At 45.2% G+C, this 25,704-nt stretch overlaps 2 protein-coding genes across 2 annotated transcripts; both read left to right on the top strand.

Annotated features, from left to right (window-relative positions):
- The first annotated feature begins 1,804 nt into the window (after positions 1-1,804).
- Positions 1,805-3,588, top strand: LOC130682242 (vomeronasal type-1 receptor 2-like). The gene has a single exon (XM_057496413.1). It carries the CDS (start codon positions 2,225-2,227, stop codon positions 3,164-3,166), a length of 942 nt encoding a protein of 313 aa, XP_057352396.1. The 5' UTR covers positions 1,805-2,224; the 3' UTR covers positions 3,167-3,588.
- Positions 3,589-15,015: 11,427 nt separating this feature from the next.
- LOC118909849 (vomeronasal type-1 receptor 2-like) lies at positions 15,016-16,799 on the top strand. Its single transcript, XM_036880613.2, has one exon. The coding sequence runs from the start codon at positions 15,436-15,438 to the stop codon at positions 16,375-16,377; it is 942 nt and encodes a 313-aa protein (XP_036736508.1). The 5' UTR covers positions 15,016-15,435; the 3' UTR covers positions 16,378-16,799.
- Positions 16,800-25,704: the final 8,905 nt, after the last annotated feature.

Here is a 25,704-nt window from a genome sequence, read left to right as displayed (position 1 = left end):
TTTGTGTGATTCTGTTTCTCTGCCCACAAATTAAATGATGTAGCTACTCAGGGCTCTGAGGGGTTAACAAAGAATTAGATTTGGGGTGAAAGACATTCTCAGCAAAGCACGGAGTCCAGTGAGACGTGCTTCTCTGCTGGTCCCTTGTGGCTCAGACCTCAGCATGTCCTCCCCCTTCCGTGGCAGATCCTGTCTGCCTCCAGGAATCATCAGCAAGGAAGAGCCTGTCCCAAACACTCCAGCAGGTCCTTTGGGTATGCTCCCTGGGAACATCTACTAGACTCTGGGAATTAGAAAGTTTTTCAGAACTGTTCTCAGTTCCCCAGGTGTGAACTGGCTCCACCACTGCAGGTGATATGATGATTGAGGTTCTCTGGGGAGGTGAGGTCACAGAATCACTAACCCGTATTTCAGGGTCTGGCTGCCTCCCTCCCACTCATGCTTTGACTGTTACAATCTTTCCATTGAGCTCATAGTCCTGGAGGCTGGAGGGTGTCGGTGAGTTTCTTTTATTTCAGTCTGAGAGTCAGAGTCTGTAAGGTTTTCAGAGATGTAGCAGGAACCTGGGGAGGTGTGCATGTCTGAGAAAACAATCCTCAGGCACAGGCTAAGCTTGTGGAGACACGGGAGGTCTGAGACCCTAGATCAGTGCGTGGCTGCTGCTAATGGAACTTGATAAAAATCTTCACTGAAGGGGTTCTTGGTGTTTGATCCAAGCGCTGTCCAACTCTGAATTTTAAGATGCATCATGATTATAATTTCAGAATTAATCTATCTAATAGAGTGTGCAGACGTGACAGCCATCTTCTGGAGCAGTGTGGTGATGTCTGTAAAAGCTCTGTGCACATGCTCCTGACTACAAGGGAACTGACGGGATTGGCTAATTCTGAGAATTAGCAGGAACACTGTGGCTGAATGGCAAGCGGAAGCTTATTCTTCTGTCATTTGGGTGTGATGTGCTTAGTGGGGAATGTAAATGTGTCTGTACTGAAAATACCTGTGGTCTGTTGATCAGTGAGCCCATTTCCTTCCTGAAATGAGGGAAGATTCTGCAAGAGCTAGTTAATGGCATAATAGGGGGTTTCAGAGATCAAAAAATTAAGGACTTACTTTTCAAATTCAAATTAATAAGACTATGTTAATTTTTTAAATATAATCTCATCAGGAAAAAAACAGCAGTTTTAAGGCCCAAATGTTTCTTGCTATATTTTCTCTGGCTTAAGATCATTTCAGTGTTGTTCCCAAACTTAAGACTCATCTGTCTTCCTTTTTCTTTTTAATTAATATATTAAATGCTCATGATTCCAAGCCTTCAAATTGCATTTTGTATGCATGTATTTTAACAGCTTTCCCAAATCAATTACTAATTCAAATGTCAGTTAGTTTATTCTAAAATGAGAAACATATAGTTTTATGATCTTTAGATAGGATTATTTTCTACCCTAAAATCCTTTACCACCTATTTATGTTTTATGTCCAATATTTTGGTACACAACCTAGTTTTGTACAATAATTTCTGTTATGGATGCTATTGTATTTTTGGTCCAGACAAAAAATGAAATGAGTTTTCCTGCTGCCATCCTAGCATTTATCCACAATAAATAAATCAAATTGGGTTGTACAAAATTATTCAGTGCATCTATAATTTATTAAGGCCTCTAAATCTTTACTCCTAAATAATATTGGTCATATGAAAAATTACTTAGACTGAAATGCGAAGTATTCAAGCCAAGTTTATAAAGTTAAATGAAACTAAAATATGAGAAGTTATATATAAATACATAAATTATACATGTAGACACACACACACATATAAAAGAACACAACTAGGAAACAGTGTAATACAGTAGTAAACACTCATGTCATTGCAACTAGGCTGCCAGGTTCAAATCCTGATTGCACTGCTCTGTAGGTGAGTCACCTGACCTCCTGTGGTTCAGTTCTCTTACTCTGTAGAAGGAGAGTATTAGTTCCTAGTTCACAGTTGTGAGTATGAAGTGTTAGAATAGGGAAAGCATTAATAACATGGTAAGTGCTCTAAAAAGAAACACATAAAAATTGGAAAATCTTTTCAGAAAAGAAAGTATATTTTAGATATTAATCCTCAGGGGACAGGAATGGTAAGTAGACATTTTATTTTCCACAAAAATGTCCTCAACACTCATGTTTCCATGCAGAACCTTCTGCTTGTGAATGTGAGTGTTGAGCCGTGGGAAATGAGAGCATGGCCTCTGTGGATCTGAAAATAGGAATGACCTACCTATCCCAGACAGTCGTTGGAATCCTGGGGAATTTCTCACTCCTCTATATGTCCCTTTACTTCAGGGGGTGCAGATCAAGACCCACAGATTTGATTCTCAGGCACCTGACTGTAGCCAACTCCCTGGTCATTCTTTCTAGAGGAGTCCCAGAGACGATGGCAGCTTTGTGGGGGAAACATTTTGCCAATGATTTTGGATGCTGTGTTCTGTTATATGTTCATAGAGTGGGCAGGGGCATGTCCATTGGTTCCACCTGCCTCTTGAGTGTCTTCCAGGCCATCACCATCAGTCCGTGGAACTCCACGTGGGCAGAGCTTAAAGTAATAGCTCCAAAGTCCATTGGGTCCCCCGCCATCCTGTGCTGGGTCCTGCACATGCTGGCAAACGTGTTTTATCCTGTTTACACGACTGGTAAAAAGAGCAACAAAAACATTACAAAGAAAAATGATTTTCGATATTGTGCTGCGTTTGATCGTCTCGACAAGGTCACAGGCTCAGTTTATGCAGCGTTGACGTCTTTCCACGATGTTCTGTGTTTGGGGCTCATGCTCGGGGCCAGCAGCTCCATGGTTTCCATCCTGCAGAGGCACAAGCAGCGGGTCCAGCACATTCACAGGACCAGCCTCTGCCCCAGACCCTCCCCCGAGACCAGGGCCATGCAAAGCATCCTTCTTCTGGTGACCACCTTTGTACTGTTCTACGCCCTCTCCTCCAGCATTTATGTGTATTTGGCTCTCTTCAGTGTCTCCAGCTGGTGGCTGGTGACCTCTGCTGTGCTAATTGCTGCAGGTTTTCCAACGATTAGCCCTTTTGTTCTTATGATCAGTGACCCCGGCATATCCAGACTGTGTGTGTCTGCAGTGGAAGAAATAACAGAACCCCCTCATCTCTTTAGAGAACCGTGAACCGTCCGTCTTGCGCCATGTTCAGTCATTGATAGACTCAGGCCTCAAGAATCTTAAGAACAATCATGAGCCGGTTTCATTGCAGACAGGGGTGAAGAAGACAGAAGGACACGGCCTGATATGTACTGTATATAACAATAGCATGGTAAATGAAGTCTTATGTAATTAACATGTATGTACCTCCACAGTTATACTTTTATTAGTGGTTAGAGTGGAGAAGTTCAGATTCCATAAACTAGTCCTGAATCAATGTGAAGATACTGGAAATGTCTTTGAACGTGTAACTTTTGATCTGAGACTTTCCCAGTCTTAAATTTTCCCAAGATGTTCCTGAGCTTGGAATTGTAAGGACCATTGCATAGACAGGAATAGCAGGTGGGTAGTCCTCCAGGGAACGGGTGGGGTGGGGGGGTGAGGGCAGTGGTCCTGATTTGTGATGTAAATGGCCTGGGGCAAAGCCGGAGGAAAACTAGGTTGGAGTTGTCACGTGCCTGGACGGTGAATATTACATCCTAAGAGAAGTTGTGGACATTTGAAATAGGATAATGCTTACGGAGAAAGGTGAACATATTGATATATTTTCCAGTAAACATTTGAACAGTAAACTACAGGGACAAAGAAGAACATAAGATGTTTCAGCTGAATTTTAGAAAGGGTGCAGGTAGGAGGCAGCAAGCAAACAGAAATGTGGTATGTGGGAAAAGACTGAATGGAGTCTGGGATATTTAGCCCGTAGACTGTTCTGTGTTAAGACTTGATGGCAGTTGGCTATGCTGGCAAGAAAGAGATCTCAGGGTAACTTCTGTATTTCCAGCTTGAGGACACCAGTTTGCAGGAGTCTTTCATCAAGCCTGGAGCAGTAGATGAGTAGCAATTTGGAGCTGAAAGAAATGAATATATACTGTGTTTTATCAGGAGATTTGTGGCTTTTGAAATCACCAAGGGAGCAAAATGGACACCTTCAAAACGAAAAAAATTAACTCAAACATACAAATACATTAATACAGCTCTCTGTTTTAAATCAAACATTTGCATTTTTAATTAAACATTTTATTTTGGAATAACTTTAGACTTGCAGAAAGTTTGCAAAGATGACACAGAGAGTCCCCCCAAATCTCTCACCCAGCACCCCAGATAGTAACATCTTAACTTTAGCATGCTACGTTTGTCAAACTAAGAAACCAGCTGTAGAGGGTTAGTGTTAAATAAACTCTAGACTGTATTTATGTTTCACCTATGTTAACACAGTGGGTATAAATGTGACCATGTCCTTGTATTTCATGAGTGTGAGTTTGCTATGGAAAGTCTATGTGAGCGTGTAAGTGTGTGAGGGCACATGGGTGTGGACTTAAGGGTGCGTTGGGCACACACATGTGTTTGCATCTAGGTGTAAACGTTTATGGATTGGTGTTACGGGTTTGTGAAGTATGGGTTATCCACTTTTATGGCCCTAACCCCTGATTTTGGATATGGGGAATATTAGTGAACATGGATCAAATTGTATATTTGTGGGCAGGAAAAAAAACAACGGATTAATTTGAGCTCCTGTTTCTTGGTTAATTACAAAACAATCAGTTGATCACTTAAAATTCATCAAAACCAAAAGGTGTACAAAAATGTGGTACACAGTGCTCTTCAAATGAGTAAGCAGCCTTGGTTTATCTGGGAATTGAAGGGATTGAAGAATCTTCCCATTTAACCATCTGATCCTCATGCTTTTTATCTGTGAGGGACTCCTAAACTTCTCCCTTTCTGGAGATACTGTTCTGTTTGGGCTTCCTGTCGATACCAGGGAGACCCTGATTGGTACAGTATATTTTCCCAACAGATTTCCATATTATCCCCACTTCCCAATACGCTGGCATTGTGCCGTGCAAATATGTCCAGTGATTCTAATGTAAGTTATTGTCATCGTGTTCCTGTCCTCTCCTTGGTTGTAACTCTTTGCCCATCTTTTTCAGGTACTTTGACTCCATTTCTGTGCTTGTAACGTACATGACGGGGCACCTCAGTGGTCTGAATATTAGAATTTTTCAGGAAAGCCGAGAATCTAGTGAAGTTGAGGTGTTTCTGTACGGGCCCATGACGTGTCAGACCTCAGCGTCTCCTGCCCTCCCCCTGGTGAGCTCCGTCCGTGTCCAGGGCTCACGGGTGAGAAGGGGCCTCTCCCTGACACTCAGGGGCCTCTTGAGAGGTACTGACTTGGTACCCGTACTTGTTTTTCGGTAACTAGTAACCGCAGAACGTTACTCACCAACAGTCTCAGCTTCCACGCCTGTCGTCCTGGTGAGAACAATCGCAGTTCTGCGGGGAGGGGAAGGCACCGACTCACACACCCGTATCTGGGGGTCTGGCTGCTGTGACCCTCACCCCGAGCCCACTGTTCAGGCAGCAGGAATGAGTCAGTGAGCATTTCCTATTTCAATCTGAGAGGCAGTTTATAATGGAAGGAAGCCAATTTTTTGCCATGCAGATGTGTCTTTCACTGGACCTTTATCTTGGTATAGAAGGTGAAGAGTAAATGAGTTTTTTATCTTTGTGATAGTGACAATCCAGTTCCCAAATCCCAGGCCTTAATGATGTCATGCTCACTGTATTTCTTTTTTTATCGCTTAGTAACTTCCTCACATACTTCCATCTGTTTTTGAATTTTTATCTCTACTGATCTCTCAGTCTTATTCAATAACCAATATATTCCATGGAGCCAGCTACCCTAATTTTGTTCTGTATTTTTAAGAATGCTTCAAACGAGATGTATCCCCTTAATAGGTTCTTACCTGTGCAGTATACTGAGGACTATAGGTACAACGTTGTACCAGAAATCCTGGAGTTTATCCATCTTGTGTAACTGAAACTTTATCCTCTGTTTTTTTCTTTTTCAGTTTTCTTCCCTATCCTTATTTGTATTTTCAGGTATAGGATTTTTTGCAATAACATGCCCAGCTCCAATAACTAGTAGTATTTTTATTGGGACGAAATTAAATTTTAAATTAGCTTAGGGACAATTCATGTTTTGATAATACTGAATTTCTCTACCCAAGAACATATATGACTTTGTATTTCTTTTAATGTATTTCAGGAAAAGTTTCTGTGGTTTTTGTCCTACACACTTGGTATATTTTTATTAGATTTATTCCTACATTTTTTATTTATATTTTTGTAACCGACCCCCAGTTCCTGAATGTAAGTTGTAATTTTGTACTTATGTAGGAATTTGTTTTGCATAATTTGAAGCTATGTCACAGGTTCAAATTGGTCTGTAATGTATTATGGAATTCCCCCACTCACTGGAATGATAAACTGGTGTCCCTAAGAGCTGTTCGGTGTAGGGAGCTGTTCGGTGTAGGGAGCTCAAGGTGGAGATGAATTAAAGTGAAGACATACCCCTAACCCACACTTGCAGTAAAGCGAATTCCACACATAGATAGGTAGGCATCCAAAATACATGAAAAGCATCAATATTCATTTCATTGCTATGTCATATGGAAATTATGAACCAGAGGATAAAATAGTAACCAAATGCTTATATTTTATTTTTCTTACACAAAATTGTATACATTTATATGATGACAGATTCTATGATCCCAGTATAAAATGAAAATAGAAAACTATATAAAACAAAATGTCATAATATATGATAGTATTTATATTCAATATCCTCTAATAAGATAAATTGAAATCTATAAAACAGAAGATGATTTAAAGTCACGCATACAATAAATACTAGCTAGTTGAAGAGTGAGTACATATGGTCCAATAGCATTTCATATATCTTGACCGATGGTTTATATAAAGTAAAAAGCAAAGGAACACGATGGTGCCTTCATTATGATTCCATCAAACTAAAAAAACGGAACCATTCCTCCATACAGAATGCTGTGATGGTTTGTGGCTTTCCGGCCTCCACGGCCTGGAGACGAGAGTCCCGGAGTTACCGCCTTTTTGGAATTAAAGCAGAGGACGTAAATACACATTTACTTTGCTTGCTACACTTTAAAATATACAGACACATATGAATCACACCCTGAGATTTGTTCTCCTAAAACAATGTTTGGCTGTCCTGAGATATTAGAAATACATAAAATATCTAACATGAAACAACCTCCCCTGTTGGCGCCCATGGACACCTAGAGGTCCATCGTGACGCTGTTTTTTAAGCTCCCCTCCAGGGCCACCCCACGTGCTTGCTATCAGCCCGGTGTCCGAACGAGGCCCCGCCGCTCCTCTGGGGGGTCCGGGCCGTGAGCGCGTTGTTCTCACTTCCAGAGCTGTGCCCGGTGCCGCCGAGGGTCGGGTCCCCTCGGCTGAGGCCTGATCGCATGCGCCCGCCGCCTCTCCTGCTCGGGGAGGGCGTGGAGCGGCCCCCTCCCGGCCGGCAGGGGGGCGGGGACCAGCCAGCTCTCGGGGGGCAGGGAGCAGGCCGCCTGGGAGGCCAGGGTGGAGAAGGCCTGCCCCGCCGCGCACAGGCGCCCCCGCAGCTCCGCGAGCCCCCAAAGCTGCTCCCAGTCCGGCGGGGAGCGGGCGAGCTGGCTCTGCATCAGGACCACGTCCCGGTAGACGGCCTCGGCCATGGCGCGCACGGTGGTCACCATACACCTCCGCAGCGGGGGCGGCTGGTCTTCCCGGGCGCCGGGCCCGCCGCGCCCCGCGCACTGCCTCTGCCCCCTCGGCCGGCGGGCGTCCGGGCTCCCTCGGCTCTCGCGGCTGTGGCCGGCGTCAGAGGCCTTTCTTTTCTTCCTGCCCGAAGGTGCACTGCCCTCGCCTCCTGGGGCGGCCCCTGCAGGCGGGCGGCTGTGAGCGGGCAGCCAGCTCCGCCCCCGGGACCCCCAGGCCGGGACCTCCCTCGGCTGGGGACCGGCCCGCCCTCCTCCTCCTCCAGGGCCCGGACCCCAGAGCCCCACGTCCTTGGGCCGCCGGCCGGCCGCCTTCGTGCCCACGCGCCGGTTCTGCTGCCTGCTTCTCGGGCCGTGCGAGCTCCTACCTGTCCTGCCGCGGGGGCCGCCGCCGGACCTCACTTCCCTCTTCCCGGGGCCCTTGCGATCCGAGCGGCGCTCTGATTCTGCGGGTGAGAATTGGAGACCGTCTGAGTGACCGGGAAACCCTCGTGCATCTGGACACGCAGGGACCCGAGGCTGCAACGGAAAGTAGGCTCCCGGCTCTTCCTGGGGTCCGGGATGCGCGAGGCCCTGGCTCCCAAAGGGCACCCTTACCTCGGGCCCTGTCCCTCCTCCCCTGAGAAGACCTTACCTGGTGGAACCCTGCAGCTGCGTCCATCTCGGGGCCCAGTATCCTTGGAATTCTTCTCTGTCTTGGGCTCTGACCCCGGAGAACATGGGGGGCGTTAGCTGACTGGCCTCCCTCGAGGCCGCAGTCCGTCCCTGGCCCGTATTTGTGGGCAGTTTTGACCGGAGGCCGTTCAGCCAGTGTCAGGTATGAACCGGAGCAACTTGGTTCCAGGGGGTCAGTAACATTTCCCAGAGCCACCCCGGGCTGGCTGGCATCTCCTATCACCTACCTCAAAATAAAGCCCCGCCGCAGACACCGGACCCAGCACCCCTGAGCCCAGCCCTCCTTCCAGCCTCCACACGGACCGTCCAGGTCCCTACCTGGCCTTTGGGCGCGGCTCCCTCCTAACCGGGCAAAGTGGGCAGAGAATGTCCTGCCTTTTCCTTCCGAGGGTTTCCCCGCCACTTCCGAGCGTGTTTCCCTAAAGGAGTTGTGTGGCGAGCGGGGCCAGTGAGCGGGGCGGGGGGCGCAGGGGCCCCGGGGCTCTGGGTGGCCAGGTCCCGCGTCCATCCGGAATCGCACCGGGAGGTCCCAACCGCGACGCATCTGGAGACAGAAGAGCGCGTGAGCGTCACGGACCGGCCCTTTATTGGCCCCGCAGAGGGGCGTGGCTCGCTCCGATTGGCCGGAGAGATTCCACATTCCGCTTCTCGGAGCCTCGACTGTTGGGGGTCGCGGACGCTGTGGGGGGTGCTTGTGCGGGGGGCGCAGCCCAGGGAAGGGAGGCGTTTGCAGGCGCCTGTCTAGAGTTCAGGGCGCAGGAGAGCACGTCCGGGGGCAGCGGCGCACCAGGCCGCCGACTCCCTCGCTTACCTGTGGCCCAGCCCCCAGCCGGGACCCGTAGAGACCCTGGCCTGCTGCTGCTTCCACCACGGAGTGAGCGTCTTCCCCGTCCCCGGGGTTCACCTGTTTTCCTTATGCTGCTTGCTGGGAATCTCATCCAAAGTCACAGGAAAATTGGACTTGTGAAAAGTGTGTTTACCGGAATCATTATGCCGGTGGAACCTCTCTGAGGAGGGTGGGATCTCAGCCCCGAAACTTTAAGGACTGGATTTCACTGTAGGAAAGCTTACAAGGCCATCTTTCCTTCTTTTTTTTTTTTTTTTTATAAATTTTTTGTTAAGGTATTATTGATGTACACTCTTATGAAGGTTTCCCATGGAAAAACAATGTGGTTACTACATTTACCCATGTTATCAAGGCCCCAGCCATACCCCAAGGCAGTCACTGTCCATCCGTGCAGCAAGATGCCCCAGATCCACTCTGTGCCTTCTCTGTGCTACCCTGTTCTCCCCGGGACCCCCCACACCGTGTGCACTAAACATAATACCCCTCAATCCCCGTCTCCCTCCCTCCCCACCCGCCCTCCCCACCCCTCCCCTTTGGTAACCACTAGTCCCTTCTTGGAGTCTCTGAGTCTGCTGCTACTTTGTTCCTTCAATTTTGCTTCGTTGTTACACTCCACAAATGAGGGAAATCATTTGGCACTTGCCTTTCTCCGCCTGGCTTATTTCACTGAGCATAATGTCCTCCAGCTCCATCCATGCCGTTGCAGATGGTAGGATTTGATTCTTTCTTATGGCTGAATAGTATTCCATTGTGTATATGTACCACCTCTTCTTTATCCATTCATCTACTGATGGACGCTTTGGTTGCTTCCATATCTTGGCTATTGTAAAAAGTGCTGCAATAAACATAGGGGTGCATACGTCTCTTTGAATCTGAGGAGTTGTATTCTTTGGATAAATTCCAAGGAGTGCGATTCCCAGGTCAAATGGTATTTCTATTTTTAGTTTTTTGAGGAACCTCCATAGTGCTTTCCACAATGGTTGAACAAGCTTATATTCTCACCAGCAGTGTAGGAGGGTTCCCCTTTCTCTGCATCCTCACCAGCATTTGTTGTTCTTAGTCTTTTCAAAGCTGCCCATCGTTACTGGTGTGAGGTGATATCTCATTGTGGTTTTAATTTGCATTTTCCTGATGATTAGTGATGTGGAGCATCTTTTCATGTGTCTGTTGGCGATCTGAATTTCTTCTTTGGAGAAGTGTCTGTTCAAAGCCTCTACTAATTTTTTAATTGTGTTGTTTGCTTTTGGGTGTTGAGGTGTGTGAGTTCGTTATATATTTTGGGTATTAACCCCTTGTCATATATGTCATTTACAAATATATCCTCTCATAACCAAAGGATGCCTTTTTGTTCTACTGATGGTGTCCTTTGCTGTATAAAAGCTTTTTAGCTTGATGTAGTCCCATTTGTTATGAGCCTCTGTGGAATGTCCTTGTATGTGCCTTAGGCGGTGCCCCCCTCTGGCTGGCCTGGCGCAATGGCGGGGGCAGCAGGTTTGTGAGCCCAGGCCAGCCCGGAGGAAGGAGCGGCAGGCTGCATATCATAGTCGGGGCCCTCGGAGCTGCGTTGCCTGCCAGGGGGGTGGAGCGCTGAAGCTCCTGAAACTTCCCAACTTGCTGGGATGAGTGTACTAGATTTTGTCCACCTGTCCTTTCTCCTGAGCAGCAAGCTCTGTGCCATCCATGCCCGTTTAGCTGCCCTGTGGCTGTTGGGAGGTCTCTCAGAGTGCCTGCCTTTCTTTTGTCCCAGAGTAGCTGGTTGTGGGTATCTGTTCTCTGCAGGTGGCTGGAATCTCAGTCTCTCCAAGTATTCTGCCTGTTCTAGCTTTCCAATCCCACTAATCTCCAGAGCAGCATGCAATGTAGGTTCCTGCTCCCAGAGCAGCTGTCCAGGGCTGGGTGGTCAGCAGTCCTAGGCCTCCATCCCTCTCTGCTCCATTTCTCTTCCTCCTGCCAGTGAGCTGGGGTGGGGAAGGGCTCGGGTCTCACCGGATCAGCACTTTGGTACGTTACCCTTTTCTGTGAGGTCTGCTCTTTTCCCAGTACAGATGTAGGCAGTCTCGCAGCCTTCTTTCCTGTTGCTCTTTCAGGATTAGTTGTATTTGCTATATTTTCATATTATATGTAGTTTTGGGAGGAGGTTTTGTCTCACCTCTCACACAGCCATCTTTAAGCCATTCTGTTTCGCTCTGTTTTTATATTCCAGAAGTAATGTGAAATCATGTTATTTGTCTTTCCCTGCTTAGGGTTTGGGGTTTTATAGGACCTTTTGGGTAGGGGTCAGTAAAAGGCATGTATACAGGTAATGAATAACTCATTTGAAGGTTTGTCTTAAGAGTAGGGTTATTTAGGTGACTCTGTTGATGAGGATCTCATCATTCTTTATCCTCATTGGTTCATTTACGCTCAGGAGGTCGGCCTCTTATCCTGCTTACAAAATTACCTAATTGATTCAGAGGACAGAAGAGGGAGAACACCACATAGATTAAGTTAAAGAATAAGCTGGGCCTTTTTTTGTAAGCTAAGTAGGTTTTATGACGGCATGACTCTTGTCCCATTTCCCTGCTTATCTCACTTATTCACTTTGTCATATTTCTGACAATAACTCTTCATTATTCTGTAAGATTTTTGCAGTAACACTGCTAGCTCCAGAAATGAATTGGTAGTACCTATATTGAGAATCAAACTAAATGTATAAATTAACTAAAGGAGAATTTCCCTTTTTATACTATTGAGTTTTCCACCCCAGAACATGTTTCGAATTTCCATTCCTTTAGATCTACTTTCATATACATCAGGAATGTTCTATTGCTTTCCTCATAGACTTTACCCATTTTTGTTAGATTTATTCCTGGCCAGTTTATTTCATTTTTATGTTATGCTTTTGTGATTGCAGGCTTTCCTACGGTAACTTGTAAATGATTGTTTTTTGTACATATGAGAGCTCTTGCCTTTGTTTACCAGTATTATATTCTATTAGCTTCCTGAATTATGTTTTGTAGATTTTCTGTCAATTCTTATGCCATTTTAAATGGCCCTGGCTGAACCTCCAACACAGTGACAAATGAATACAACAGGTGATCATGTGCTTTTCAATAGTGTATTTTTCCAGCCTTAGTGGATTATCTCTCGTGGTTCCCAATGAATAAGGTAAAGACTTCATTTTACCAAGTTAGGAAAGATGGCAACTGATGGCAGTTCGTCATTTGGAGTGTTTTAATTTAGCATCCATGCAGTTGAATTCTTTCTAGTAGATGTTTGTATGATTATGAGTAGGATTTTCCCTGATTTCTCTTAATAAATACGATCAACTATGTTAATGAATTTACTAAATTTGAGTCATTCTTGATCTCCAGACATAAACTTCACTTGGTCATCATATATTTCTTTTTTCAGTTTTTTGCTGTATTTTATTTTAGATGTTGCCATCTGTAGGCAGATCTGAGATCTTTTTGTAGTCATTTGTGCTTGATTCATATCAAACATTTGGAATGTTTTAGTATCAGAATTTGATTTATAAAGATAATTTGGAAATTTTACTTCCTCTTTAATGCCCTTGAATGTGTAACACTGGCTTACCTATCCTGCCATTTAAAAGGACGGAGGGCTATGCCTGCTATGCTGATCCTGGTGCTTTTATTTGTGAGGCGCCCTTGTAAACATCTTCCTCTATTGATATTGGTGTGTTTAGACTCCCTATCTTACTGAAGCCAATATTGGTAAAATATGCTATCCTAGAAAATGTCCATTTCATCTAGGCTTCCTAGTAAATTTGTATAGAGTTGGGGAAATGGGGCAAATATTTTCTAATATCAACGATTGGTATCATTTTCTTTCTTTTGTACTTACTGAAAATGAAAAATTCACTGCACTTAATTGAAAATTATAAAAATGAAAATTCCTTCTTGGGTCGTTTGTGTGATTCTGTTTCTCTGCCCACAAATTAAATGATGTAGCTACTCAGGGCTCTGAGGGGTTAACAAAGAATTAGATTTGGGGTGAAAGACATTCTCAGCAAAGCACGGAGTCCAGTGAGACGTGCTTCTCTGCTGGTCCCTTGTGGCTCAGACCTCAGCATGTCCTCCCCCTTCCGTGGCAGATCCTGTCTGCCTCCAGGAATCATCAGCAAGGAAGAGCCTGTCCCAAACACTCCAGCAGGTCCTTTGGGTATGCTCCCTGGGAACATCTACTAGACTCTGGGAATTAGAAAGTTTTTCAGAACTGTTCTCAGTTCCCCAGGTGTGAACTGGCTCCACCACTGCAGGTGATATGATGATTGAGGTTCTCTGGGGAGGTGAGGTCACAGAATCACTAACCCGTATTTCAGGGTCTGGCTGCCTCCCTCCCACTCATGCTTTGACTGTTACAATCTTTCCATTGAGCTCATAGTCCTGGAGGCTGGAGGGTGTCGGTGAGTTTCTTTTATTTCAGTCTGAGAGTCAGAGTCTGTAAGGTTTTCAGAGATGTAGCAGGAACCTGGGGAGGTGTGCATGTCTGAGAAAACAATCCTCAGGCACAGGCTAAGCTTGTGGAGACACGGGAGGTCTGAGACCCTAGATCAGTGCGTGGCTGCTGCTAATGGAACTTGATAAAAATCTTCACTGAAGGGGTTCTTGGTGTTTGATCCAAGCGCTGTCCAACTCTGAATTTTAAGATGCATCATGATTATAATTTCAGAATTAATCTATCTAATAGAGTGTGCAGACGTGACAGCCATCTTCTGGAGCAGTGTGGTGATGTCTGTAAAAGCTCTGTGCACATGCTCCTGACTACAAGGGAACTGACGGGATTGGCTAATTCTGAGAATTAGCAGGAACACTGTGGCTGAATGGCAAGCGGAAGCTTATTCTTCTGTCATTTGGGTGTGATGTGCTTAGTGGGGAATGTAAATGTGTCTGTACTGAAAATACCTGTGGTCTGTTGATCAGTGAGCCCATTTCCTTCCTGAAATGAGGGAAGATTCTGCAAGAGCTAGTTAATGGCATAATAGGGGGTTTCAGAGATCAAAAAATTAAGGACTTACTTTTCAAATTCAAATTAATAAGACTATGTTAATTTTTTAAATATAATCTCATCAGGAAAAAAACAGCAGTTTTAAGGCCCAAATGTTTCTTGCTATATTTTCTCTGGCTTAAGATCATTTCAGTGTTGTTCCCAAACTTAAGACTCATCTGTCTTCCTTTTTCTTTTTAATTAATATATTAAATGCTCATGATTCCAAGCCTTCAAATTGCATTTTGTATGCATGTATTTTAACAGCTTTCCCAAATCAATTACTAATTCAAATGTCAGTTAGTTTATTCTAAAATGAGAAACATATAGTTTTATGATCTTTAGATAGGATTATTTTCTACCCTAAAATCCTTTACCACCTATTTATGTTTTATGTCCAATATTTTGGTACACAACCTAGTTTTGTACAATAATTTCTGTTATGGATGCTATTGTATTTTTGGTCCAGACAAAAAATGAAATGAGTTTTCCTGCTGCCATCCTAGCATTTATCCACAATAAATAAATCAAATTGGGTTGTACAAAATTATTCAGTGCATCTATAATTTATTAAGGCCTCTAAATCTTTACTCCTAAATAATATTGGTCATATGAAAAATTACTTAGACTGAAATGCGAAGTATTCAAGCCAAGTTTATAAAGTTAAATGAAACTAAAATATGAGAAGTTATATATAAATACATAAATTATACATGTAGACACACACACACATATAAAAGAACACAACTAGGAAACAGTGTAATACAGTAGTAAACACTCATGTCATTGCAACTAGGCTGCCAGGTTCAAATCCTGATTGCACTGCTCTGTAGGTGAGTCACCTGACCTCCTGTGGTTCAGTTCTCTTACTCTGTAGAAGGAGAGTATTAGTTCCTAGTTCACAGTTGTGAGTATGAAGTGTTAGAATAGGGAAAGCATTAATAACATGGTAAGTGCTCTAAAAAGAAACACATAAAAATTGGAAAATCTTTTCAGAAAAGAAAGTATATTTTAGATATTAATCCTCAGGGGACAGGAATGGTAAGTAGACATTTTATTTTCCACAAAAATGTCCTCAACACTCATGTTTCCATGCAGAACCTTCTGCTTGTGAATGTGAGTGTTGAGCCGTGGGAAATGAGAGCATGGCCTCTGTGGATCTGAAAATAGGAATGACCTACCTATCCCAGACAGTCGTTGGAATCCTGGGGAATTTCTCACTCCTCTATATGTCCCTTTACTTCAGGGGGTGCAGATCAAGACCCACAGATTTGATTCTCAGGCACCTGACTGTAGCCAACTCCCTGGTCATTCTTTCTAGAGGAGTCCCAGAGACGATGGCAGCTTTGTGGGGGAAACATTTTGCCAATGATTTTGGATGCTGTGTTCTGTTATATGTTCATAGAGTGGGCAGGGGCATGTCCATTGGTTCCACCTGCCTCTTGAGTGTCTTCCAGGCCATCACCATCAGTCCGTGGAACTCCACGTGGGCAGAGCTTAAAGTAATAGCTCCAAAGTCCATTGGGTCCCCCGCCATCCTGTGCTGGGTCCTGCACATGCTGGCAAACGTGTTTTATCCTGTTTACACGACTGGTAAAAAGAGCAACAAAAACATTACAAAGAAAAATGATTTTCGATATTGTGCTGCGTTTGATCGTCTCGACAAGGTCACAGGCTCAGTTTATGCAGCGTTGACGTCTTTCCACGATGTTCTGTGTTTGGGGCTCATGCTCGGGGCCAGCAGCTCCATGGTTTCCATCCTGCAGAGGCACAAGCAGCGGGTCCAGCACATTCACAGGACCAGCCTCTGCCCCAGACCCTCCCCCGAGACCAGGGCCATGCAAAGCATCCTTCTTCTGGTGACCACCTTTGTACTGTTCTACGCCCTCTCCTCCAGCATTTATGTGTATTTGGCTCTCTTCAGTGTCTCCAGCTGGTGGCTGGTGACCTCTGCTGTGCTAATTGCTGCAGGTTTTCCAACGATTAGCCCTTTTGTTCTTATGATCAGTGACCCCGGCATATCCAGACTGTGTGTGTCTGCAGTGGAAGAAATAACAGAACCCCCTCATCTCTTTAGAGAACCGTGAACCGTCCGTCTTGCGCCATGTTCAGTCATTGATAGACTCAGGCCTCAAGAATCTTAAGAACAATCATGAGCCGGTTTCATTGCAGACAGGGGTGAAGAAGACAGAAGGACACGGCCTGATATGTACTGTATATAACAATAGCATGGTAAATGAAGTCTTATGTAATTAACATGTATGTACCTCCACAGTTATACTTTTATTAGTGGTTAGAGTGGAGAAGTTCAGATTCCATAAACTAGTCCTGAATCAATGTGAAGATACTGGAAATGTCTTTGAACGTGTAACTTTTGATCTGAGACTTTCCCAGTCTTAAATTTTCCCAAGATGTTCCTGAGCTTGGAATTGTAAGGACCATTGCATAGACAGGAATAGCAGGTGGGTAGTCCTCCAGGGAACGGGTGGGGTGGGGGGGTGAGGGCAGTGGTCCTGATTTGTGATGTAAATGGCCTGGGGCAAAGCCGGAGGAAAACTAGGTTGGAGTTGTCACGTGCCTGGACGGTGAATATTACATCCTAAGAGAAGTTGTGGACATTTGAAATAGGATAATGCTTACGGAGAAAGGTGAACATATTGATATATTTTCCAGTAAACATTTGAACAGTAAACTACAGGGACAAAGAAGAACATAAGATGTTTCAGCTGAATTTTAGAAAGGGTGCAGGTAGGAGGCAGCAAGCAAACAGAAATGTGGTATGTGGGAAAAGACTGAATGGAGTCTGGGATATTTAGCCCGTAGACTGTTCTGTGTTAAGACTTGATGGCAGTTGGCTATGCTGGCAAGAAAGAGATCTCAGGGTAACTTCTGTATTTCCAGCTTGAGGACACCAGTTTGCAGGAGTCTTTCATCAAGCCTGGAGCAGTAGATGAGTAGCAATTTGGAGCTGAAAGAAATGAATATATACTGTGTTTTATCAGGAGATTTGTGGCTTTTGAAATCACCAAGGGAGCAAAATGGACACCTTCAAAACGAAAAAAATTAACTCAAACATACAAATACATTAATACAGCTCTCTGTTTTAAATCAAACATTTGCATTTTTAATTAAACATTTTATTTTGGAATAACTTTAGACTTGCAGAAAGTTTGCAAAGATGACACAGAGAGTCCCCCCAAATCTCTCACCCAGCACCCCAGATAGTAACATCTTAACTTTAGCATGCTACGTTTGTCAAACTAAGAAACCAGCTGTAGAGGGTTAGTGTTAAATAAACTCTAGACTGTATTTATGTTTCACCTATGTTAACACAGTGGGTATAAATGTGACCATGTCCTTGTATTTCATGAGTGTGAGTTTGCTATGGAAAGTCTATGTGAGCGTGTAAGTGTGTGAGGGCACATGGGTGTGGACTTAAGGGTGCGTTGGGCACACACATGTGTTTGCATCTAGGTGTAAACGTTTATGGATTGGTGTTACGGGTTTGTGAAGTATGGGTTATCCACTTTTATGGCCCTAACCCCTGATTTTGGATATGGGGAATATTAGTGAACATGGATCAAATTGTATATTTGTGGGCAGGAAAAAAAACAACGGATTAATTTGAGCTCCTGTTTCTTGGTTAATTACAAAACAATCAGTTGATCACTTAAAATTCATCAAAACCAAAAGGTGTACAAAAATGTGGTACACAGTGCTCTTCAAATGAGTAAGCAGCCTTGGTTTATCTGGGAATTGAAGGGATTGAAGAATCTTCCCATTTAACCATCTGATCCTCATGCTTTTTATCTGTGAGGGACTCCTAAACTTCTCCCTTTCTGGAGATACTGTTCTGTTTGGGCTTCCTGTCGATACCAGGGAGACCCTGATTGGTACAGTATATTTTCCCAACAGATTTCCATATTATCCCCACTTCCCAATACGCTGGCATTGTGCCGTGCAAATATGTCCAGTGATTCTAATGTAAGTTATTGTCATCGTGTTCCTGTCCTCTCCTTGGTTGTAACTCTTTGCCCATCTTTTTCAGGTACTTTGACTCCATTTCTGTGCTTGTAACGTACATGACGGGGCACCTCAGTGGTCTGAATATTAGAATTTTTCAGGAAAGCCGAGAATCTAGTGAAGTTGAGGTGTTTCTGTACGGGCCCATGACGTGTCAGACCTCAGCGTCTCCTGCCCTCCCCCTGGTGAGCTCCGTCCGTGTCCAGGGCTCACGGGTGAGAAGGGGCCTCTCCCTGACACTCAGGGGCCTCTTGAGAGGTACTGACTTGGTACCCGTACTTGTTTTTCGGTAACTAGTAACCGCAGAACGTTACTCACCAACAGTCTCAGCTTCCACGCCTGTCGTCCTGGTGAGAACAATCGCAGTTCTGCGGGGAGGGGAAGGCACCGACTCACACACCCGTATCTGGGGGTCTGGCTGCTGTGACCCTCACCCCGAGCCCACTGTTCAGGCAGCAGGAATGAGTCAGTGAGCATTTCCTATTTCAATCTGAGAGGCAGTTTATAATGGAAGGAAGCCAATTTTTTGCCATGCAGATGTGTCTTTCACTGGACCTTTATCTTGGTATAGAAGGTGAAGAGTAAATGAGTTTTTTATCTTTGTGATAGTGACAATCCAGTTCCCAAATCCCAGGCCTTAATGATGTCATGCTCACTGTATTTCTTTTTTTATCGCTTAGTAACTTCCTCACATACTTCCATCTGTTTTTGAATTTTTATCTCTACTGATCTCTCAGTCTTATTCAATAACCAATATATTCCATGGAGCCAGCTACCCTAATTTTGTTCTGTATTTTTAAGAATGCTTCAAACGAGATGTATCCCCTTAATAGGTTCTTACCTGTGCAGTATACTGAGGACTATAGGTACAACGTTGTACCAGAAATCCTGGAGTTTATCCATCTTGTGTAACTGAAACTTTATCCTCTGTTTTTTTCTTTTTCAGTTTTCTTCCCTATCCTTATTTGTATTTTCAGGTATAGGATTTTTTGCAATAACATGCCCAGCTCCAATAACTAGTAGTATTTTTATTGGGACGAAATTAAATTTTAAATTAGCTTAGGGACAATTCATGTTTTGATAATACTGAATTTCTCTACCCAAGAACATATATGACTTTGTATTTCTTTTAATGTATTTCAGGAAAAGTTTCTGTGGTTTTTGTCCTACACACTTGGTATATTTTTATTAGATTTATTCCTACATTTTTTATTTATATTTTTGTAACCGACCCCCAGTTCCTGAATGTAAGTTGTAATTTTGTACTTATGTAGGAATTTGTTTTGCATAATTTGAAGCTATGTCACAGGTTCAAATTGGTCTGTAATGTATTATGGAATTCCCCCACTCACTGGAATGATAAACTGGTGTCCCTAAGAGCTGTTCGGTGTAGGGAGCTGTTCAGTGTAGGGAGCTCAAGGTGGAGATGAATTAAAGTGAAGACATACCCCTAACCCACACTTGCAGTAAAGCGAATTCCACACATAGATAGGTAGGCATCCAAAATACATGAAAAGCATCAATATTCATTTCATTGCTATGTCATATGGAAATTATGAACCAGAGGATAAAATAGTAACCAAATGCTTATATTTTATTTTTCTTACACAAAATTGTATACATTTATATGATGACAGATTCTATGATCCCAGTATAAAATGAAAATAGAAAACTATATAAAACAAAATGTCATAATATATGATAGTATTTATATTCAATATCCTCTAATAAGATAAATTGAAATCTATAAAACAGAAGATGATTTAAAGTCACGCATACAATAAATACTAGCTAGTTGAAGAGTGAGTACATATGGTCCAATAGCATTTCATATATCTTGACCGATGGTTTATATAAAGTAAAAAGCAAAGGAACACGATGGTGCCTTCATTATGATTCCATCAAACTAAAAAAACGGAACCATTCCTCCATACAGAATGCTGTGATGGTTTGTGGCTTTCCGGCCTCCACGGCCTGGAGACGAGAGTCCCGGAGTTACCGCCTTTTTGGAATTAAAGCAGAGGACGTAAATACACATTTACTTTGCTTGCTACACTTTAAAATATACAGACACATATGAATCACACCCTGAGATTTGTTCTCCTAAAACAATGTTTGGCTGTCCTGAGATATTAGAAATACATAAAATATCTAACATGAAACAACCTCCCCTGTTGGCGCCCATGGACACCTAGAGGTCCATCGTGACGCTGTTTTTTAAGCTCCCCTCCAGGGCCACCCCACGTGCTTGCTATCAGCCCGGTGTCCGAACGAGGCCCCGCCGCTCCTCTGGGGGGTCCGGGCCGTGAGCGCGTTGTTCTCACTTCCAGAGCTGTGCCCGGTGCCGCCGAGGGTCGGGTCCCCTCGGCTGAGGCCTGATCGCATGCGCCCGCCGCCTCTCCTGCTCGGGGAGGGCGTGGAGCGGCCCCCTCCCGGCCGGCAGGGGGGCGGGGACCAGCCAGCTCTCGGGGGGCAGGGAGCAGGCCGCCTGGGAGGCCAGGGTGGAGAAGGCCTGCCCCGCCGCGCACAGGCGCCCCCGCAGCTCCGCGAGCCCCCACAGCTGCTCCCAGTCCGGCGGGGAGCGGGCGAGCTGGCTCTGCATCAGGACCACGTCCCGGTAGACGGCCTCGGCCATGGCGCGCACGGTGGTCACCATACACCTCCGCAGCGGGGGCGGCTGGTCTTCCCGGGCGCCGGGCCCGCCGCGCCCCGCGCACTGCCTCTGCCCCCTCGGCCGGCGGGCGTCCGGGCTCCCTCGGCTCTCGCGGCTGTGGCCGGCGTCAGAGGCCTTTCTTTTCTTCCTGCCCGAAGGTGCACTGCCCTCGCCTCCTGGGGCGGCCCCTGCAGGCGGGCGGCTGTGAGCGGGCAGCCAGCTCCGCCCCCGGGACCCCCAGGCCGGGACCTCCCTCGGCTGGGGACCGGCCCGCCCTCCTCCTCCTCCAGGGCCCGGACCCCAGAGCCCCACGTCCTTGGGCCGCCGGCCGGCCGCCTTCGTGCCCACGCGCCGGTTCTGCTGCCTGCTTCTCGGGCCGTGCGAGCTCCTACCTGTCCTGCCGCGGGGGCCGCCGCCGGACCTCACTTCCCTCTTCCCGGGGCCCTTGCGATCCGAGCGGCGCTCTGATTCTGCGGGTGAGAATTGGAGACCGTCTGAGTGACCGCGAAACCCTCGTGCATCTGGACACGCAGGGACCCGAGGCTGCAACGGAAAGTAGGCTCCCGGCTCTTCCTGGGGTCCGGGATGCGCGAGGCCCTGGCTCCCAAAGGGCACCCTTACCTCGGGCCCTGTCCCTCCTCCCCTGAGAAGACCTTACCTGGTGGAACCCTGCAGCTGCGTCCATCTCGGGGCCCAGTATCCTTGGAATTCTTCTCTGTCTTGGGCTCTGACCCCGGAGAACATGGGGGGCGTTAGCTGACTGGCCTCCCTCGAGGCCCCAGTCCGTCCCTGGCCCGTATTTGTGGGCAGTTTTGACCGGAGGCCGTTCAGCCAGTGTCAGGTATGAACCGGAGCAACTTGGTTCCAGGGGGTCAGTAACATTTCCCAGAGCCACCCCGGGCTGGCTGGCATCTCCTATCACCTACCTCAAAATAAAGCCCCGCCGCAGACACCGGACCCAGCACCCCTGAGCCCAGCCCTCCTTCCAGCCTCCACACGGACCGTCCAGGTCCCTACCTGGCCTTTGGGCGCGGCTCCCTCCTAACTGGGCAAAGTGGGCAGAGAATGTCCTGCCTTTTCCTTCCGAGGGTTTCCCCGCCACTTCCGAGCGTGTTTCCCTAAAGGAGTTGTGTGGCGAGCGGGGCCAGTGAGCGGGGCGGGGGGCGCAGGGGCCCCGGGGCTCTGGGTGGCCAGGTCCCGCGTCCATCCGGAATCGCACCGGGAGGTCCCAACCGCGACGCGTCCGGAGACAGAAGAGCGCGTGAGCGTCACGGACCGGCCCTTTATTGGCCCCGCAGAGGGGCGTGGCTCGCTCCGATTGGCCGGAGAGATTCCACATTCCGCTTCTCGGAGCCTCGACTGTTGGGGGTCGCGGACGCTGTGGGGGGTGCTTGTGCGGGGGGCGCAGCCCAGGGAAGGGAGGCGTTTGCAGGCGCCTGTCTAGAGTTCAGGGCGCAGGAGAGCACGTCCGGGGGCAGCGGCGCACCAGGCCGCCGACTCCCTCGCTTACCTGTGGCCCAGCCCCCAGCCGGGACCCGTAGAGACCCTGGCCTGCTGCTGCTTCCACCACGGAGTGAGCGTCTTCCCCGTCCCCGGGGTTCACCTGTTTTCCTTATGCTGCTTGCTGGGAATCTCATCCAAAGTCACAGGAAAATTGGACTTGTGAAAAGTGTGTTTACCGGAATCATTATGCCGGTGGAACCTCTCTGAGGAGGGTGGGATCTCAGCCCCGAAACTTTAAGGACTGGATTTCACTGTAGGAAAGCTTACAAGGCCATCTTTCCTTCTTTTTTTTTTTTTTTTTTACAAATTTTTTGTTAAGGTATTATTGATGTACACTCTTATGAAGGTTTCCCATGGAAAAACAATGTGGTTACTACATTTACCCATGTTATCAAGGCCCCAGCCATACCCCAAGGCAGTCACTGTCCATCCGTGCAGCAAGATGCCCCAGATCCACTCTGTGCCTTCTCTGTGCTACCCTGTTCTCCCCGGGACCCCCCACACCGTGTGCACTAAACATAATACCCCTCAATCCCCGTCCCCCTCCCTCCCCACCCGCCCTCCCCACCCCTCCCCTTTGGGAACCACTAGTCCCTTCTTGGAGTCTCTGAGTCTGCTGCTACTTTGTTCCTTCAATTTCGCTTCGTTGTTACACTCCACAAATGAGGGAAATCATTTGGCACTTGCCTTTCTCCACCTGGCTTATTTCACTGAGCATAATGTCCTCCAGCTCCATCCATGCCGTTGCAGATGGTAGGATTTGATTCTTTCTTATGGCTGAATAGTATTCCATTGTGTATATGTACCACCTCTTCTTTATCCATTCATCTACTGATGGATGCTTAGGTTGCTTCCATATCTTGGCTATTGTAAAAAGTGCTGCAATAAACATAGGGGTGCATCTGTCTTTTTGAATCTGAGAAGTTGTATTCTTTGGATAAATTCCAAGGAGTGCGATTCCCGGGTCAAATGGTATTTCTATTTTTAGTTTTTTGAGGAACCTCCATATTGCTTTCCACAATGGTTGAACAAGCTTATATTCCCACCAGCAGTGTAGGAGGGTTCCCCTTTCTCTGCATCCTCCCCAGCATTTGTTGTTCTTAGTCTTTTCAAAGCTGGCCATCCTTACTAGTGTGAGGTGATATCTCATTGTGGTTTTAATTTGCATTTTCCTGACGATTAGTGATGTGGAGCATCTTTTCATGTGTCTGTTTGCCATCTGAATTTCTTCTTTAGAGAACTGTCTCCTCATATCCTCTGCCCGTTTTTTAATTGGGTTATTTGCTTATTGGGTGTTGAGCCGTGTAAGTTCTTTCTATATCTTGGATGTTAACCCCTTTATCGGATATATCATTTACAAATATATTCTCCCATACTCTATGATGCCTTTTTGTTTTGTTGATGGTGTCCTTTGCCTTGCAGAAACTTTTTAGTTTGATGTAGTCCCATGAGTTCATTTTTACTTTTGTTTCTGTTGTTCGAGGGGATGCGTTCAGGAAGAAGTTGCTCATGATTATATTCAGGAGATGTTTGCCAATGTTGTCTTCTAGGAGTTTTATGGTTTCATGACTTACATTCAAGTCTTTGATCCATTTTGAGTTTACTTTTGTGTATGGGGTTAAACAGTAATCCAGTTTAATTCTCTTACATGTAGCTGTCCAGTTTTGCCAACACTAGCTGTTGAAGAGGCTGTCATTTCCCCATTGTATGTCCATGGCTCCTTTATCGTATATTAATTGACCATATATGATTGGGTTTATATCAGTGCTCTCTAGTCTGTTGCATTGGTCTATGGGTCTGTTCTTGTGCCAGTACCAAATTGTCTTGATTACTCTGGCTTTGAGGTAAAGCTTGAAGTTGGGGAGCATAATCCCCCCTGCTTTATTCTTCCTTCTCAGGATTGCTTTGGCTATTCGGGGTCTTTGTGGTTCCATATGAATTTTAGAATGATTTTCCCTAGTTCATTGAAGAATGCTGTTGGTATTTGATAGGGATTGCACTGAATGTATAGATTACTTTAGGCAGAATGGCCATTTTGACAATATTAATTCTTCCTATCCATGAGCACAGGATGTATTTCCATTTATTCTTTAATTTCTCTCATGAGTGTCTTGTACTTTTCAGAGTACATGTCTTTCACTTTCTTGGTTAAGTTATTCCTAGGTATTTTATTCTTTTTGATGCAGTTGTGAATGGAATTCTCTTCCTGATTTCTCTCTCTGCTAGTTCATTGTTAGTGTATAGAAATGCCACAGATTTCTGCATATTAATTTTATATCCTGCAACTTTGCTGAATTGAGATATTAGATCTAGTAGTTTTGGAGTGGATTCTTTAGAGTTTTTTATGTCCAATGTCATGTCACCTGCAAACAGGGACAGTTTGACTTCTTCCTTACCAATCTGGATGCCTCGTATTTCTTCCTTACAAGGCCATCTTACCTATGAGTATATCTGAGAAATGCCTTGTCTTCATATAAAAATGAAACCAGCAGTGAACTAAAAATAATTAACTTTAAACTTACTGTCCCAGCAATGATTTACATTCTTTAAAGCTCTTATGCAAACTTTAATCATTTGCACAAAGAAAATAAGGCTAATCTCTGTTTATCTTTAAAACCACTTCAAAATGTGACAGTGTTTATCCAGTCCGTATTATCTTTTCCAAACTTCTCCACTGGGCTGAGGCTTGGGTGGATAATGGAGCTGCAATATTTTAATGCAAATCCTAGAAATGTGTATTTCTTTAAAAAGTAAGTTGTGAGCCATAAAATTCATTCTAATAAATAATTACTCAAAAAGACTTCCAGGATATTATAACACAAAATTATTTTTTAAATTTCTTAATATCATCTAATACCCTGTTTATCATCACATTCTCCTAAATTACTCAAACACATTTTTAAAATTCTTGTTTTTTCTCAACCAGGATCTAAATAAATTTCCTATTTACTATTACTTACTATAACATCAAAAAGGATTCATTCTATCTGAAAATATAATTTAACATCAGTTGCAGAATGGCAGCACCTACTTGTAATTCCTATCACTCAGAAAGAAATAGTGTCCAGAGTATATAAAAATAAATTTCTACCCATTCAAAACAAAAGGAAGGCAATCCACAATAAACTGAAAGAAATTTAAAAAGACAATTCACAGGTTACCATGAATGAGTCTTTGTCTCATTCATATAACATATAACATAACAATATTGTTACACAAGGTGTTGCTAATAATA

This window comes from Manis pentadactyla (assembly GCF_030020395.1).
Source record: "Manis pentadactyla isolate mManPen7 chromosome 15 unlocalized genomic scaffold, mManPen7.hap1 SUPER_15_unloc_1, whole genome shotgun sequence".
Classification (NCBI taxonomy): Eukaryota; Metazoa; Chordata; class Mammalia; order Pholidota; family Manidae; genus Manis; species Manis pentadactyla.
The sequence above is the reverse complement of the archived record's forward strand: the minus strand, read 5'-3'. Positions and strand labels throughout refer to the sequence as shown.

Coding starts and splice junctions, on each gene's coding strand:
- LOC130682242 (XM_057496413.1), top strand. CDS start 2,225: ATGGCCTCTGTGGATCTGAAAATAGGAATGACCTACCTATCCCAGACA.
- LOC118909849 (XM_036880613.2), top strand. CDS start 15,436: ATGGCCTCTGTGGATCTGAAAATAGGAATGACCTACCTATCCCAGACA.